We start from the raw sequence: 16,289 nt of genomic DNA, 5'->3' as shown, positions 1-16,289 counted from the left end.
CTGTTCTCATCCTGAAGCAAAGTTCTGAACCTGAAGCACTATTTCTAGGTAACCTGAAGCGTCTGTAACCTGAGGTACCCCTGTATGGCCTTTGAAACGTGCTTGTGTGGGAAAGGTGGTTCTGGGTTTGTTTTTTGTCCTTCTCATGCATTCTGTGTGTTTATTTTCCTGTCAGCCGCCCTGAGATCCTCGCATGAAAGGGGCCAGACCAATTCTATTACTTATTCCTGGTAATTCTCTTTGAGGGGCAGCATCTGCGGAGGAGGAGCCGAGGGCCAAGGGAGCTCCCAGCGGGCCTGGCCGGGAGGCAGCTGCCATTCGCGGCCCAGTTCCAGGCGGCGCCGACCCGCCTCGCCGAAGAAAGAAGCTGCGGCCCCTCAGACGGGAGGCGGGCGAGGCCGCGCCCATTAGGGGACAGGCAGCTCCTCCAATCGGAGCGCGCGTCACAGGCGAGATGGGGGCGCAGAGCGGGCCGGAAAGGAAGCTGGTTGGCGTTCCCAGGCCGCCTCAGCGCGGCCGCCCAATCACGAAAGAGCACTTCAGGCGCCAAGAGCCAATCTGAACCCAGCCCAAGCCAAGTCTCCGCCCCAGCCGGGCGCGGCTTTTCCCTTTCCCTTCTTCTGCGCAGGGTGGAGCCGCGCTGGCCTTAGGCCCCACCCATTTTGCATCAGACGGTCTCCGGGCCCGTCCCCCTGTCGTGGGAAGCACCCTGTCGTCCCATTGGCTCTGCCGCAGCGACCATTTAGGGACAGCGGCTTCCTATTGGCTCCCGAAAGGGAAGGGACGGGTACACCCTGGGGTTCTTTTCGTAGCTCGTCTGTGATTGGCCGCCCTCGCGGAGCGGAGGAAGTTTCCTGTCGCCGCCGCTCATTGGTGGCGAGGTAGTGCCAGGAGGGAGGGCATTCCGCGGCAGCTCTCGAGGATTGGCGGCCCGAATCCTTTCGGGTCTGGCCCGCTTCGGCCGTTCGGCTTGGCATTCACGGAGCACACTTAGCCGGGTTGCGTAAGCCCTAGCAGGCTCCCGCTTCCCCTCCCTCCTCCCCCTTTTTGGGTGTAGGATGGAAGAAAGCGCAGCGGCGGCGCCTTTCGGGACGGGACGCTCCTTTCGGCATTCTCGAAGGGCACTTAGGAAGGCTGCGTAAGCGCGGCGAGCCCCAGCAGCCCAGAGAGGACGGAAGCCAAGAGCGAAGGAGGAACCGCCACGGCCCCACAGCGCGCAGCGGACAAAGGAGCGAAAAGGCGGCGCCCAGCGCGACCCGACGCCTCAGCCGGCCGGGCCGGGAGGAGCAGGAGCAGCAGCGCCGCCGCCATGGCCCGCCCCGCCGCCCGCCCGCCGCCGCCGCACTGCAGCGCCCTCCTCCGCCTCCCCTCCGGCCGCCGCTCGCCCGCCTGCTGGGCGCTATGAGGAGAAGCAGCGCCAGGCCCGGCCTGTGTCCGCGCTGAGGAGAAAGGAGCCAGGAGGAGCCCCTCACACGCCGCCGCCTTCGGGGAGCGGGCTCCGCAGCCTCTCCGCCTCCTCCTCCCGCCTCTCGTATTCCTCCGCCCGGCGGAGGGGCGAGGAAGAAGAGTCCGCCCTTTTCCCCGCGTCTCCCGGCGCCCCCACCCCGGGGGGGGGGGGGAGAAGAAGAAGGAGAAGAAAAGGGGGCGCCCCTTTTTCCCCTCAGCCGCCGCCTCGTGTGACTGACTCTCCGCCGAGCAAGGCCGGCTCCTCTTCTCGCCCTCGGGGGGCGGCGACTGGGTCGGGCAGGGTTGGGCCGCCGAGGCAGAGGATGGCGGCCCCCTCGCCATAAGGGGGGGGGGAGAGACGGTCTTTTTGAGGGGGAGCCCCCCCACAGCCGTGTTTTTGGGCGGGGGAGCCTGGATCTTGCTCCTTCCCTTTCGGCACCGGAGGAGGAGGAGGAAGAAGGGGAGTTGATCGGGCCAGCGCGGGGGGTGGCGGCGGCGGCGGCGAGGCGAGGCACCATGTCCGGGCGGCCGAGAACCACCTCCTTTGCGGAAAGCTGCAAGCCGGTGCAGCAGCCCTCGGCCTTTGGCAGCATGAAAGTTAGCCGTGAGTATGGATTTGTGCCAATATCCGTGGCTCGCTCTCTCTCCCCCCCTTAAACGCCGCATCTCTCGGGGGATCCCTCTCGGTCCCTTCTCTGCCCCAGTGTCCGAGGAGGCCTGGAGGCGGCTCTTCCTTTCTTTTCTCCGGGCTCCCTCCCCTCCCCACCCCTTGCAAGAGGCCCACCCTCCGCCCTCCATTTAGAATAAAAAGCCAGCCTGGGATTCTCTGCATCTCCTCCTGACCTAAAGTCTTGCTCGATGCTTCTGCTAGATCCCTCTGTGTAGCTACACTTCGGATCGGCACAGTGGCTTTTGTCAAGGGTGGATTTACTTTGTTCACACAACCTTTAAGAGGTGATTGGATCTTGATCGACTCTCTTCATACTATTTCAGGTTTTCTTATATTTTTTTTGCCTTTTTTATGAGGGGTGCCTTCTAATGGCGAGGGCCGTGGTTCCATTTGATCTTACACACCCCCGTTTCATACACCTGAACAATGATGGATTTCTTTATGCCTATAGCTAATGGAACTTCCTGGTGAACTATCAGTTCTCGAATCGTTTAAATTAAAATGTGTGTGGTATTGTAAAACTTACTACAAATAGAACTTCAAATTTGTTTTAATCCAGCTGCTTTCAAAGAACTCGTATTTATGGATATAGCTTGTATTTAAAAGGACTCTGTGGTTAGCTCCATTGTAGGACATGGATTTTAGAATAAGGCTCTAATCTGGCTATCTTTTTATGGACCTGAAAAGGTCCCTCCCCACCCCCAAGGCTGCAGTCCTAAAAACACTGGCTTGGGATTTTATCTGACCATGCAATAATATGGCCTTGTATTAAGGATTATTGTTTGGCAGAAGTTTTATGGAATATTTATCCATTAATTTCTGAAATGTTTGACACAGCAATTAAATGTGTAAGAATGTTGGACAGGAGGAGGTGGCGGCCTTCAGAACCAAGCCAAAAAAAGCTCCCCAGACTGCCAGGTGCCTGACAGCCCTGCAGTTCTTGAAGGACCATGCAACAAGCACAACATGTTTATCAGGCTCTTGTTTTTTTTGTTTGATTGGTTATGAGTTATGAAGACCTGGGCCACGGGTTCAAGTTGTAAACAGTCTTAATTTAATGCCTTGAGTGTCAGTAGTACTTGTAAAAATGTAGAATATAATTGGCACATGTTGGGTGCTTTAGATAATATACTTTTGGTGTTACAAAACTTCTTTATTTCAGAAATACTAGACACATTGCCTGTGTTTTACTTATTCTGATGTAAAAAGCATTGAGAGGTTGCAGCTCATTCATCAAAACTTCGTTGACCCCATAACTTTTAACTGTGTGACAACACAGCATATTAAGACTTGGAAGTGTTCATTTTTAATTCTCTGGGCGATTCTTTGATCAGTTTTGAGGTATTCTTGGAAGAAATGTTAGTTGACCACAAATTTTAGAATTACACTTTTTTTTAAACTACAGTATTATTAATCAGTTTGCAGATTGTTGGTTTTTTAGAGTTGCTATATTATTTATTTGGCATCCTAGAACAACATGACAGTACCAGTCAATCATGTACTGTATGTGTCTATTCAGAAGTAAACCCTATTTGACACATCTAAGAGAGATGGAGAACTTGTGACCCTGCATAATGTTACTGAACCACACCTCCCGTCATCCCTGACAGCAGCCATGCTGGCTGGGGCTGATTTGAATCGGAATGTGCTTAACAGAATTTATATACTGCTTGGTTATAAATAAAACCTCTAAGTGATTTACAAAATCCAACAACATCTGGAAGGTCACAGGTTTCCAACTCCTAGATTGCATCGTAAGTCGCATATTGATTTTCAAGATTGTTTTAAATTTCACAGTGCTGTATTAAAATTCTCTGGGTAAAACTATACATAAGGCAAACGTGAGGTTCCCTGTATATCTCATCACAGTAATGCAGGCTGGGGTTTGTACATAAGTCATTCCTAGGGAAAAATCAGGGGTGTCTAACCTTCCTTGCCATAATTCCTGTCCTGGTTGTGTGTTCTGCAATTCTGTGATAGAGCAGTAGTGGGAAACCTTTGGCCTGTGGGTCTAATTATGCCTCCCAGGCCTTCACATTTGGCCCATCAGGCTATTTCAACGAAGTCACGTCCACCTGCCCTAACCTGATGTCATGTATGATGTCAGGTCTGGGGCAGGTAAGGGCGGGGCTTGGCAGAAGGGGTGCTTGCAGGCATTACTGATTAGCTCATTGGCAGTGCTTGCCAAGGCTCTTTCACAGTGCAGGGCAAGCTAGCCGTCTCAGTGTGGCTTCTGAAGAATTCTAAAGTGCTATTTTCTGTGGTGCTTTGAACTGGGTTTTGGAAGATCCAACAATCAGCCAATTGTCATATTTGCAGAAGCCCTGCTCAAAGTGCTGTGCAAACTAGCAGGCAAAAAAGGTCACCTCGTGTTATTACGATGTCAGGTAATTGACAGGTGAGCTACCTGTCAAACTTGCCCTGTGCAGAGGGGGCGGGGTGGGGAGAATAACAATCTGGTTCACCAGTCTGGAGTGGTTCCCCATCCTTGTGGCAGAGAGATGCCATCCATTGATTGCCCCCCCCCCATTAATGATACTTAGTAAGCATATCAACAAACTAATAGTACTATTAATAAGAAAGATTTTTTAACTGTTTGAGCAGCCCAGGTTGTGATGAATGCCTCTTTAAATTGCCACATGCAATTTTATAAACACTTGCTTTAATATAATTTTTTAAAAATTTGCTATGTAATTAATCTGTGACATTCTTTAAATATTTTTTTAAGAAGATTAACCTAAGTGATAACCTGGACTGTAATGTTTAATCAAGTTATTCAGTTATTAGTGGGCACCACAAATCTTAGTGGTATTTTAATTTAAAGCAGAATGGGATTTGTATATTGTGGAGCATCCTAGTGAGTCTGGACTTGCTGAGTTTAAGGTTATTTCTTTATTCTTTTAGTGCCTTTTATCTAGAAGAACTTGGAAGCACCTAGAGACTTGGAAGCACAGTCACATTGAGGCGACATTGGAGGGTCTAAATCTGCTAGAACCTATTGGCTAAAGCAGTGTTTCCCAACCTTGGGCCTCCAGCTGTCTTTGGACTACAACTCCCATCAACCTTAGCTAGCAAGACCAGTGGTCAGGGATGATGGGAATTGTAGTCCGAAAACAGCTGGAGGCCCAATGTTGGGAAACACTGGGCTAAAGATTTTGTGGATCTGGCTGTTACTAATTGATTTCACCCCATGCAGAAATCAGTGGTTTTTGAGGGAGAAAAGAGTAACACTTTATATCACTTTTGACACCAGATAATATGAGGGCCTTGGGATATATGTAGCTCTGTCTTCAGGTGAAATTGGACTACTCCACCTTTTGATACAGTATTTGCCTTTAGTTCTGAAGAGAGGAACATCCCACTTGCTCAGTCACCTGCTAGGCTGATCAAAGCATAGCATGGTTTGACCTGTGCCTTTCTATTTCAGTTCTTGTTTAAGAATGAGGAAAATAACTTTCATTTGTGCCATAATCCTATATTTTAGTTACAATTCTGTTCTTTGACTGCTGTTGCTTACATAGCCAAAATGACAACACAGAAGAGGGAGGTATGAACAGATTTGAGGAAACGAAGGTTTGCAGAAGTATAAACAAATCTTTAGAAAAAACCCTTATCCCGTCTCCGCCTCCCAAAACAATCTAATGAAGACTGAAGATGCTCAATGTCTATGGAATGCTGACTGACATGAGGAGTGAGGGAAATTTGAAAACTGGATTTGAGAGCTGCGCAGAGAGATGAAATGAAGAAATCCAATACATTAGCTGAGAATGAGTACTTGTGTACCCCCCTCCAAAAAGCAGCCCAGTGAGTCTGGTGCTTGCTCAGTGCCCATGGAATGCTGATTGACCATAGAGAAGGAAAAAATGGGTGGGAAGGGAAATGGAATGACTGGAAAAGGAGGCTCAAGGAAGAAACACAAAGATGTATGCTCTAGCAATGGGTTTTCCTGCACCAGCAGGGATTTGGAGCAGATGACCTTTGAGGTCTCTTCTAGCTCGATGGTTCTAAATAAATAAAGGTTATAGAAAACAGTCTCATTGTTTGGGCAGGTCATTTCCTGGTTCACAATAAGAAGCTATTTTTAAATGTCTATGGGAGAACTGCCCATAGAAATCAATGAAGAAATCCAAGCTTTTCTTTTAGTTGGGATCTGACATCTGTGTGTCTGGGCCCCTCCAACCCCTCCCATGAAGCGGGGAAAAGCCCTCAAACAATTGAGGTCTAGGCATACATGGTGCAGAAAGTGAACTGACTGTGGGACATGATGGGGTGGCAGAATGGAATGGCTGAACAGAAGCACTCAACACTGCAGCATTTTCGTTGCAGGATTTTACTGGTGTCAATGCATAGGCAACCCTTCCCTAGCCACCCCATGGCAGATCTGCCTTAGTCCTTACTTTTGATATATCTGGCTCCTACATATTTTTCTTTACCACTTCATCAGTTAGTTGTTATCAGTTTTCCTTGATGAGATTTATATAGAAGGTAATAGCTTTCCATGTACCATGGATCTTCTCTGTAAAATTCTTATTACCTCTTAGGCTTTATACAAACAGTCAGCAAGATATGGTATCTGAAGAAGCATGCATGCACACGAAAGCTCATACCAATAACGAACTTAGTTGGTCTCTAAGGTGCTACCGGAAGGATTTTTAAAATTTTGTTTTGACTACAGCAGCAATACAATACATAAAATGTGGATTGCCATTCAAGATTTCTTTGTAGTCACTGTATGACTGAATCAAAATAGGTTTCCTTTTTGAGTCTTCAACCAGATCACTTAGGTTTTAGTTGGAGGCATGTTTTCTAAAGTGAGTGGCAAGTTGTGTGTGTTGATTTGAACCTCAAATGTCAGACCAAACAATGCAATTATGTATTTAATATTGTTCTGATATTTATAATTCGCATGGCCCTAATACCCAGGATCATTAAGAATAATAGTAATACCAAGTCATAAAATACATACAAAACTACTGATAATTCCTACCAAATGACAGATCTGAAAGTTCGCATAATTCACATATCAAGAATCAAATATCCAAATTCTGTGGCTAAGATTCTTTGTCTGGCATAAAGTTTTAAGTGAATCCTGAGCAGTCTATCCAAGTCCCCACATTATAAAGTAAAAGCCAATCTACATGAAAAAAATCTGAACCAATATAAATTGCTTGTAGTTTTAAAATCTTACAAACAAGGAGTCAAACAAAGGAAGCAATCTCAAAAGAACTCAAGTCAGTCTAAATCTGATTTGGTGCCACTAATTTTTTAAAGATATATATTTGGCAACAGAAAGGCTTAAATGTTTTAAAATTAGGTTTGCAGAAACAAATCAGCATATATTCTGTAAATAAATTAAAAGTGCCCTTTTGTCTGTTAATAAACCAAGGGAATAGATCCATTTCTCCTATGTGCAATAGGCATTTAATTAGCTGTTTCTGCAATTTCTACTATTGATTTGGTATAAAATGGATTGTCTTAAAAAATACTGTATACACTGATAGTATATTACTTTATATTGTGGATAATGTTCTTTTCTGTAACAGAAAAGCTTTTCATAAACGTAGGCGTGTCGCTTACCACAAAGTCAATGCAGAGCAATCCTGCGCATGTTTTCTTGAAAGCAAGATCCACTGGCTGTGTCTGGATAGTCTCACATCTCTGCTGATGAATGCATAGGAAGGAGCCTTATGGACCCACCTTGTTAGAAAGCCTGTTGTTCTGATTTGAACTTATGGGTCACTTTTTGAAAAACAAAAAGTCACTTAAAGCATACATTAAAAGCAACGTACAACTGAAATGGAGTAAAAGCTTTTGGGGAGAGTGTTCTGTAAATGGGAAGCAACTGTTAAGAAGCCCAGTTCCCAGGTTGCTACCCTCTTCACTTCCCTCGGACAAGACACAGAGAGAAGGGCCTTAGATTATGAGCATAGAGTCTGTGTTAGTTCATGTGAGGGGAGGTGGCCCCTGAGGTATTGGGGTCCTGGGCTGCATAAGGGTTAACAGCTCAAAACTAGCATCTTGAATTGATCCTGGAAACTAATTAGAAGCCTGTGCAGTTGTGCTAGAACTGGTGCTACATATTCAGACTGTCTGGTCAGCAATTTGGTTGCCAGATTCTGCGCCCATTGCAGTTTCTGAACAGTCTTCAAAGGCAACCCCTACTTTGGCAAAATAGGAAACCATAGTTAACTGAAAACTTCCTAATTTGTTTGTTGTCTTGCACAACAAGTGGTTGCATGTGTGTCCAGAAGTCTCATTCATATTTCAGCCATATATGATATAAATAATCCAGTTCTGGCCATTGTGTTCAGTGGAATATGTACAGCTAGGAATATATATAATAAGCATTGTGGCCTTCCTAAGTGTAAATGCTGCCACTATACTCATTGTTACAAAAAGAGGAATGAAAACCACATGAAATGTCACTATTCAACACGCTCATGTAATTGGTAGGGATGAGCAGTTTTCAGTGCATAAAGTCATAATGTCTCTTCAGTAATGTAATTTGAATGATCCAATTGAATCTCTGAGTCTTCATACACTCCACATTAAATTATTTTCTTACTCATACCTGTTTTATATATTATAATACTATCATTCATTTTTAGGTTGATCTTTTCTGTGAACTGCCCTGAGACCTCCGGGTATAGGGCAGTATATAAATTCAATATATAATAATAATAATTCAAAATTTCTTTGCACGCTTTTTCACACTGAATGTGACTGAATGAAAATAGGCTTTCCTCCTGTGTCTTACTTGGGATAGACGTTACTGCTGCCACTTTAAAACAGGTCACTTTAGATTATTCTCACATTAGGAGACATTGCAAGGAGTGGCACACATCTCTGCTGGTCTTCACTAGCCTGGTTGCTTCCTCTGTCTCATGACTCTTAAATCCTTCAAGTCATTAAGATAAATAGCCATGTAGGGTCTGTTCATGGTCTTGATGACCAATGAGACAGTCCCTGAAAGTGTGCTTATCATCTTGAGGTCTTAAAAGTGGTTTCTCCTATCTGTGAGTGATCTGTATTTCTGCAGGCAAAGAAAGCAAACTGTTGGTCTCTTGTTTTCAGCGCCAACTTATGAATGTTTACTTAGAAGAAAGGCCTACCATGTTTTTGGGGCTTAACTCCCACCTAAGGCTGCATAAGAAGGCGGCCTATATTCTCTTGGACCGTTCATTGATACAGCTAGGTCTTCTCACCTTCTACTTCCAAAATCAGTCATGTCTCTCACAGAAACTTTCTAAAATGTATACACTGGCTACCATCTTGTCCTGCTACCCAGCACACTTGTCTGTACTTCTAAAATCTTTTTATTTGCCCATGCAACCATAATTCTGCTCATATTTCCTGTTACCTCCTTGTGACAGTTGCTTCTTCCTTTCTGCCACCTGCAACTACCTGAAAGTTTCCTTTTGTCTTAAGTGGTGGTGGCAGGGATGTGAATTATTTCATTCTAAATCAGTTGAGTCACAGGAGAGAAACAGATTCTGGGATTATTGTTTCTGGAAGGGGTGGCTCGCTTTAACTCTTGCTGTCTTCCCCGAGAACCCTTGGCCAGGCAGTCTCAATTTCTCCCTTACTTCAAGGCCAGATTGACAGAAAGAAAACAGAAAAGCAGGTGAAATGCCCCTGAGGATGCTGACTTAGCTGTTGAATACGTACTTGGTTTTCCCTTGGAACAGTTGACTGCAAAAAGTTCTGATTTTATGGTGACATCTCTCTGCTTACTCTAATTTTGTATTTGGGGTATGAAAAAGTAGACTCTTTCCAGCAGAGTACCCTCTTTTTGTTGTTTTAAAACATGCTGTGCAGCGCATAGTACTGGCCTCCCTCTTGCTTCTTCATTGCGCATGTGGGCGGACAGCACTTGGAAGTTGCAGTTGAGTCAATTTTGATATTCCATTCTCTCCACTTCCTTGGGCATAAGTACCACTGAAGTCTGTAAGAATTACTTTGGAGCAAACATGCATGAGATCATGTTAAGAACAATTTTTTAAATCAGTACAGTAAGGGTAGAAAGAATGGGGACGCTCAGTGTTAGAGTGCATATTCTGCATGCTTCTCCGTTTCGGTCCTTGGCGTCTTTGGTTAAAAAGATTAGACAGCAGGTGATGGGAAAGATTTCTCCCTGTGGCCATTAAAAACCACTGCCAGACAAAGTAGATCAGGGAAAGCCAACATGGCACCCTCCAGGTGTTTTGGATTACAACCCTTTGGCTCCACCCTCCATGGCCAGTGATCGTGGAGAATGGTCGTAAGCCAACTTCGCTACCTCCAGATGCTGTGGACATAGCTGGAGTAGGCAGTATTGGGCAGATGGGTTGCTGGTCTGCCTTGAAGAAAGGCAGCTTCCTATATGGGGTAGGAGAGGGAGAAAGTCAGAAAGAATGTGATAGCTGTTTGGATTATCAAGTTAACATGGTTACAACAGAAGCTATCAAATGGGATTTGTCTCCAGGGAAACAATGTATTCCCAAATTATGATGAAATTTGTGTTTTCAAATAATTTATTTGTATTTAGTTTGCATGGAGTGCCATTTCATCGCTACAGACTGTCACATCATCCAGCTACCAACTGTTTACACAGGCTTAGGACAGTTTTTGTTTATATTCATTATTTGTTACAATTTTCGCCATCATTGTTAAGATTTTGGATTGTATTTTCCTGAGCTTGGAAGAGGTCACTGTTTGCTTATATTACTCTATGCAGGGTTGCTACATAATTATTAATACTTCCAATATAAACATGCTTATATCAAAAACCTTTACAGTTCCTGATGACTTCAAGGTTATTCATTGATGGAAATGAAAGGTGATATTCAACTAAGTTGTTACATGCATGGAATGATGTTTGCTTGCACACCTGGGACTTCTTTCCTCTTGTCCCTCTATCTGCCCCCTGTGCCCCCCCCCATTTGCTCTGGAAGGCAGGGGGAACCCTCAGAAAAGGTTTAGGGGACATGCAGCCTTATTGGGGGCGGGTCTTGTTGCACGAGTGGACCTCATGTGCATGCATTTAGTGTTATGCTGAATGCCACCCTTTATTTTAAAATTAGGGCTGCAGCTTTAATTGATGAATCAAAATGATGAATGAAAGTTCTTGACCTAATTGTTTAAAAAATTGATGCTCCCAGTCCTCCGTTGATGATGCTTTTTTGAGGTGAGCTACTGTAGCCAGGAAACCCCCCCCCCAAAAAAAAATCATGAAATGGGAGATTGCAAGGGTCACTAGGGCACTTTCCCATTTCCTATGGGAGGTGTGCCTGGAGGAGGAAGTTGAATGTTAACTCACTCATGCCTGGAGCCACGGGGTCTAAAAAGGAACATATGAACAAAGGTCCATTTAGTCCAACGTTTTGTTCCTGCAGTGGCCAACCAGATGTGTGTGGAAAGCCTGGAGGCAAGACACGAGTGTACAAGCATTCTTCCACTCCTAATCTCCACTCCAGCCATTGGTATACAGAGCCATATAGTCTCCCATAACGGTAGTCGCTGATGATAGCTTTATTCTCCATGGATTTGTCTAAACCTGTTTTAAAACTGTCTGATTTGGTGGCTGTCATTGCATGTTGCGCTAGTGAGTTCTATAATATGCTCTGTGTGAAGAAGTATTTCTTTTTTTTCTGCCCTCAGTCCTCCCACATTTAGCTTCATTGAATGACCCTTAGTTCTAGTATTATTGAGAACATTCTTTACTCTCCCCTTTCTCCACACCTTGCAGAGTTTTATGCATCTTTTATTATGCCCCCTCCCCATTTACTTACATCCCCTCCCCCCAGCTAGAACTCCTCCAAATGTAATGTTACCTCACAGGAATTTTCCCCCAGCTCCTTGATAATTTCAATTGCCTTTTGCTGAACTTTCCCAACTTTGCAATAGCCTTTTTTGAGCCGAGGCAGTATATGGTATTCCAAGCATTATGACATTGTCTGTTTCCAACGATGGAGAGCATTTGGTATCGACCTTTGGAGCAGTGAGATGTTTGCTGATGGGAAAAGGAGAAAGTGACAGTTTTGACTAAAAAAAATCTGATAAGGTGTGGAGATGAATATCTGGTGACTGCCACTATCCACTATCTTGACCACCTGAGGTAGGAACCTTGTGTTCAGTACTGGAAAGGAACAGGATTGCGCTTCCTTCTGGGGATATTGTTGCAAAAGTTTCTTTTTTAAAACGCTGCAGTATGTGTTGGATCAAGGGAACTCATCGCTAAGAGGGCTTAGGCAGAGTAAATGTGGAGAACACTTCTAATTTCAAACTGCAGGGAAGGGACTACTTACGGTATATGCCTGCCAGTTATGTCAGTGGTAGCATCAAGAAGAAGCATTTGAAACTACCATAGATTCCATCCAGGGGTCTGCAAATTTGGACCCTTTTTTGTATCATATTGGCTCATCCTTTTCAGTTTTCCCCCCAGTGTGCTGGCACGCTACAAATATATGAGTGGGTTGATAAAGCAGTTCAGTTCAGTCCAGTCGTGTTGATAATAATGAAAGATCAAGAAACTATAAAGTACTCGTGTGGCAGTGATCACATGTGTTTTACTGTTTGGCCTGACATCAGCATCAAGAATATTCATGACAATCATGGTTGCTCATGATACAATATGTAAGGAAGGGATTCATCTGTACTTCTAACTGGATGTCATCCTACTCAGGGCACTGTCAATAAAAGGAGGCTTACTATCTCTCCCTGACAATGAGCCATGTCAAGGGGACAGAGAACATTCAGGTGGACTGGCTGAGCAGACCACTGCTAATGCCTGGGGTGTAGCACCTTTGTAGACAGATATACAAGAAAATGTCGCACAAAATGAAGTGAAACTATTCACATCTGACTCAAACCACCGACTCAGAAGATACTTTACCAGATTCCCATCCCACATGGTGGAAGGGATGGATGCCTTTCATCTGACCCCCTTACTTGCAAGTTTGCTAAAGAAAATATGGCTGGAGAAGACAGAATTCATTCTAATGGTACCTGCAATGCCTCAGTGCCATTTTAGCCAAGTCAGCTGTGGTTCCCAGATATATTGTGTCTGGCCATAGCGCTACCATAGACTCTGCCAGCACATCAGGAGCTGCTCATACTCAGTATGGCTGAACTTGACCATCTGGAAGACCACCGGGAAAAGACTCAGAAAGGGGTGGATTGCTGGACTATAATCCCAGCAGTCTTTGCCTCCCACAAACCAGTCATCCCTGTGGTTCTACCTGGGTGACCTTCTTATGCTGGTACAAGAATAAACACAAAAGCTCTTCCAAAGTGCCACTACCAGAAATTGTACTGTTCCTACAAGATGGGTTCAAATTGGGGCTCAAACCAAACACGTTGAAAAGACAGGTTTCAGCATTGTCCTCAATCCTATCTAGCTATCCACAGCTCACATCTCAAGCAGTCCGTGATACAACATAGGTTCCCAACATGGGATCTACATACTGTCATAATGGTCTTACAACACCTACTGTTCAAGCCCCTGAAGAAGGTGCCACTCTGAATCCTATTGTTCAAAGTGCTGTTCCTGGTTTCTGTGACCTCAGCAAGACTCTTGTCTGAACTTGGGACCTTGTCCATCTTAAAAGAATTGTGTATAATCTATAGAGATCTTGTAGTATAATGGACTGATGCTACCTTCATACCAAAAGTTAACTCCACATTCCACAGTCAACAGGACCTTATAGATCTGACATCTCATCATCATTATTAAAATTTGAATACCCTGTTTCATTTGAAGATCACAAAGTGGTTCATAACATAAAATACAAAATGAATACACAACAAACCTCTTCATTCATCCCTTTGTGGTATACTGGAATGTTATGCAGTAGTGCCTAGTCATAGTTTTCCGTATTTTTGAACTGGAAAACTATGATTGCCAGCTTCAAGACAAGCAAAGATCCTGGGGTCCCCGTCCCCTCAAATCAAGTGGACTATAAGCAAACTGTGGTTTGAAATTTGTTTTAAGCTTTTGGCTTGTTCCTCAATTGTAGCCCAGACTTAAGAAACTCAAATACATATGCTAGGTGCCAAATGATTTCTTAAACTAGGGTAACAGTTGCAAAAATGGGATGCCTAGTTGCCATTTTTGGGCAAGACATTTTCAATATGACTTTTTGGTTCTTAAAATTCATTCTGATTGTGCAGATAAAATATACCTGATAGAATTCTCCAGATGGTGGAGATGTCAGGGGCCATCCTGGTGACCAGGCTTCTTCACTTGGTCACAAGTGGTTGATAGCCAGATGCACACAGTGGTGGCGCTTCGTGCTCCGGCACCGGGGGGGGCAGAGAGTAGGCGGGGGCAGGGCTGGCGCACGTCCTGGGGGCATGATGCGCCATCCGCAGGGGCATGGCATGCGTCCCGGAGGCTTGGCACTTCGCCTGTGGGGGCATGGCACCCAGCACATGGGGCGGGGCAGCCGCGATGGCACCCCACTGGGATCACGCTGATGGGGGCGGTGCGCTCCCCCTGCACTCCTCTTCCTCCGCCAGTGAATGCACATCCACCTGGCACCTGGCTAATTTCTAACACTGCTGTAGCCACATTTCCCCATAGTTAGACAAGCATAGAATTATTAATAATTAGAATATCCCTGGTTTAATCATAGTTTGCCTGAAGAGCAAAAGCCTTGTTCATCTTGTGGATTATTAAGATATGGTTGTCTGAATGAAGCCATAGTCATTTTATAATCTATACTGTTTGCAACAGTTTACTTCACATATAGAAATGAGTTTTGTTTAGGGATTTTGTTCTGTATTTAGCCTGTAAAAGATGTCAGAATGTCTCATAAAGTATGATCTGAGAATAACTGATTTATATAGCTTTGAATCTAAGGAAGTGTAAAACCAACTGCCTTCACTAAAGTGGTTAATTTTGAATAGTGAAATTGCTTGAGTGTGGCCTGAATGGCAGGAATAGGCTGACCCTACAATTTTAGGGTCTGCTTTTTCTCCCTTTCTGGAATTCTCACGATCCATTGATTGGCGTGCATTTAAATTTACAAAGCAAAATTTTTAAAGATTTCTTCACAGTTAAAACATAAAATGATCCAGAATATTCATTCAGACCAAAGCCAATCTAGTCCATCTTTTCTCCCACAGTGGCCAGTTAGGTGCTTTTGAGAAGTTCACAAACAGGATTTAATGTTAATAGCAATCCCCTACTGTTTGTGTCTGGTGTCAGCTATTGAGGTTCCATTTGGGGCTATTATTGCTGTCAATAGCCATTGGTAGGCATATTCAGTAAGGAAAAGTAATTTTTTGAAGTTACCATAGGGCTAGAAACACATTCTGTTCATCATGAGCCTCTTCTTCCTTCCAAATCTAAAATGGAAAAGTGGGGGAGTTTTGTGGAGCCCTGTAGTATTCCGCCTCCCAACTTTTGAAGCAAAGGAAAAGCAGTTCACTGTCAGCATATGACAATAACAACTGCAAGAAGGAAGGAATGTGGTGCTTATGCGTTGTTTTGTAAGTGTCCCAGCAACCAGCATGCGCTAGACCTGGAGTCCCCACCACAATGACAGCAGAAACTGCACTATCCATAAACATCTCCCTTGGCACCAAGGCCCTCTGCTTTTCCTAATTTTAAAAAATGTAGATGCTTAATTCTGCATGGAGCTGAGTATGTGCCCAATTAACCATGTTGGGTTAAGCACCTGCTCATATATCTCTGGCACTGAAATCAACAGGTCTTAAACATGCTTAACTTTAGCTTGATAATGTCCCAAGTTTGTAGCCAGTTCTATTAGAACTGTCTTTCTTAAATGGAATGAGAAGGCACGTGTGTAGATAATCCTAGCTACTGAAAAGTGGTTGTGTTACTAATTATGCAGAATGCCTGTCCATATTACTGGATAGTGCTGCATAACCATAAACCTGCATGTCCACATGCTAAGTATCTTGATAATACTTGTTTGTGAACGGAAAATAATTGCTTTGGGATCTGCCAAGAATACCTAAAAAGTCTGGAAAAGCCTTGGTTGCTGATAACCTATGTACAGATACTTTTAAATATATTGTCAGGATGCTTTTTTTTGGTGTGTGTGCTGTGCGATACTTGGGAAGCCCAAGAATCTCAATGATACTGTGTAGTCAACGTTCGTGAAAGAGGAAAAAGAAAATGTTGTTTTAGAGCAAGGTTAGGAAACATGATCTGGCCAGTGAGCGA

At 44.4% G+C, this 16,289-nt stretch overlaps 1 protein-coding gene across 2 annotated transcripts in view; it reads left to right on the top strand.

The window, feature by feature from the left end:
* The first annotated feature begins 1,340 nt into the window (after positions 1-1,340).
* Positions 1,341-16,289, top strand: part of GSK3B (glycogen synthase kinase 3 beta) — a 61,173-nt gene continuing 46,224 nt past the window's right edge. For both annotated transcript variants that reach the window (XM_028712055.2, XM_028712053.2), the window contains exon 1: positions 1,341-2,050. In XM_028712055.2, the coding sequence (XP_028567888.1) occupies positions 1,963-2,050 (88 nt within the window). In that variant the 5' untranslated portion in view covers positions 1,341-1,962. The remainder of the gene's footprint in view (positions 2,051-16,289) is intronic.

Source organism: Podarcis muralis, chromosome 17 (assembly GCF_964188315.1).
Source record: "Podarcis muralis chromosome 17, rPodMur119.hap1.1, whole genome shotgun sequence".
Lineage (NCBI taxonomy): Eukaryota > Metazoa > Chordata > Lepidosauria > Squamata > Lacertidae > Podarcis > Podarcis muralis.
This window is presented reverse-complemented; position numbering and strand designations above follow the sequence as displayed.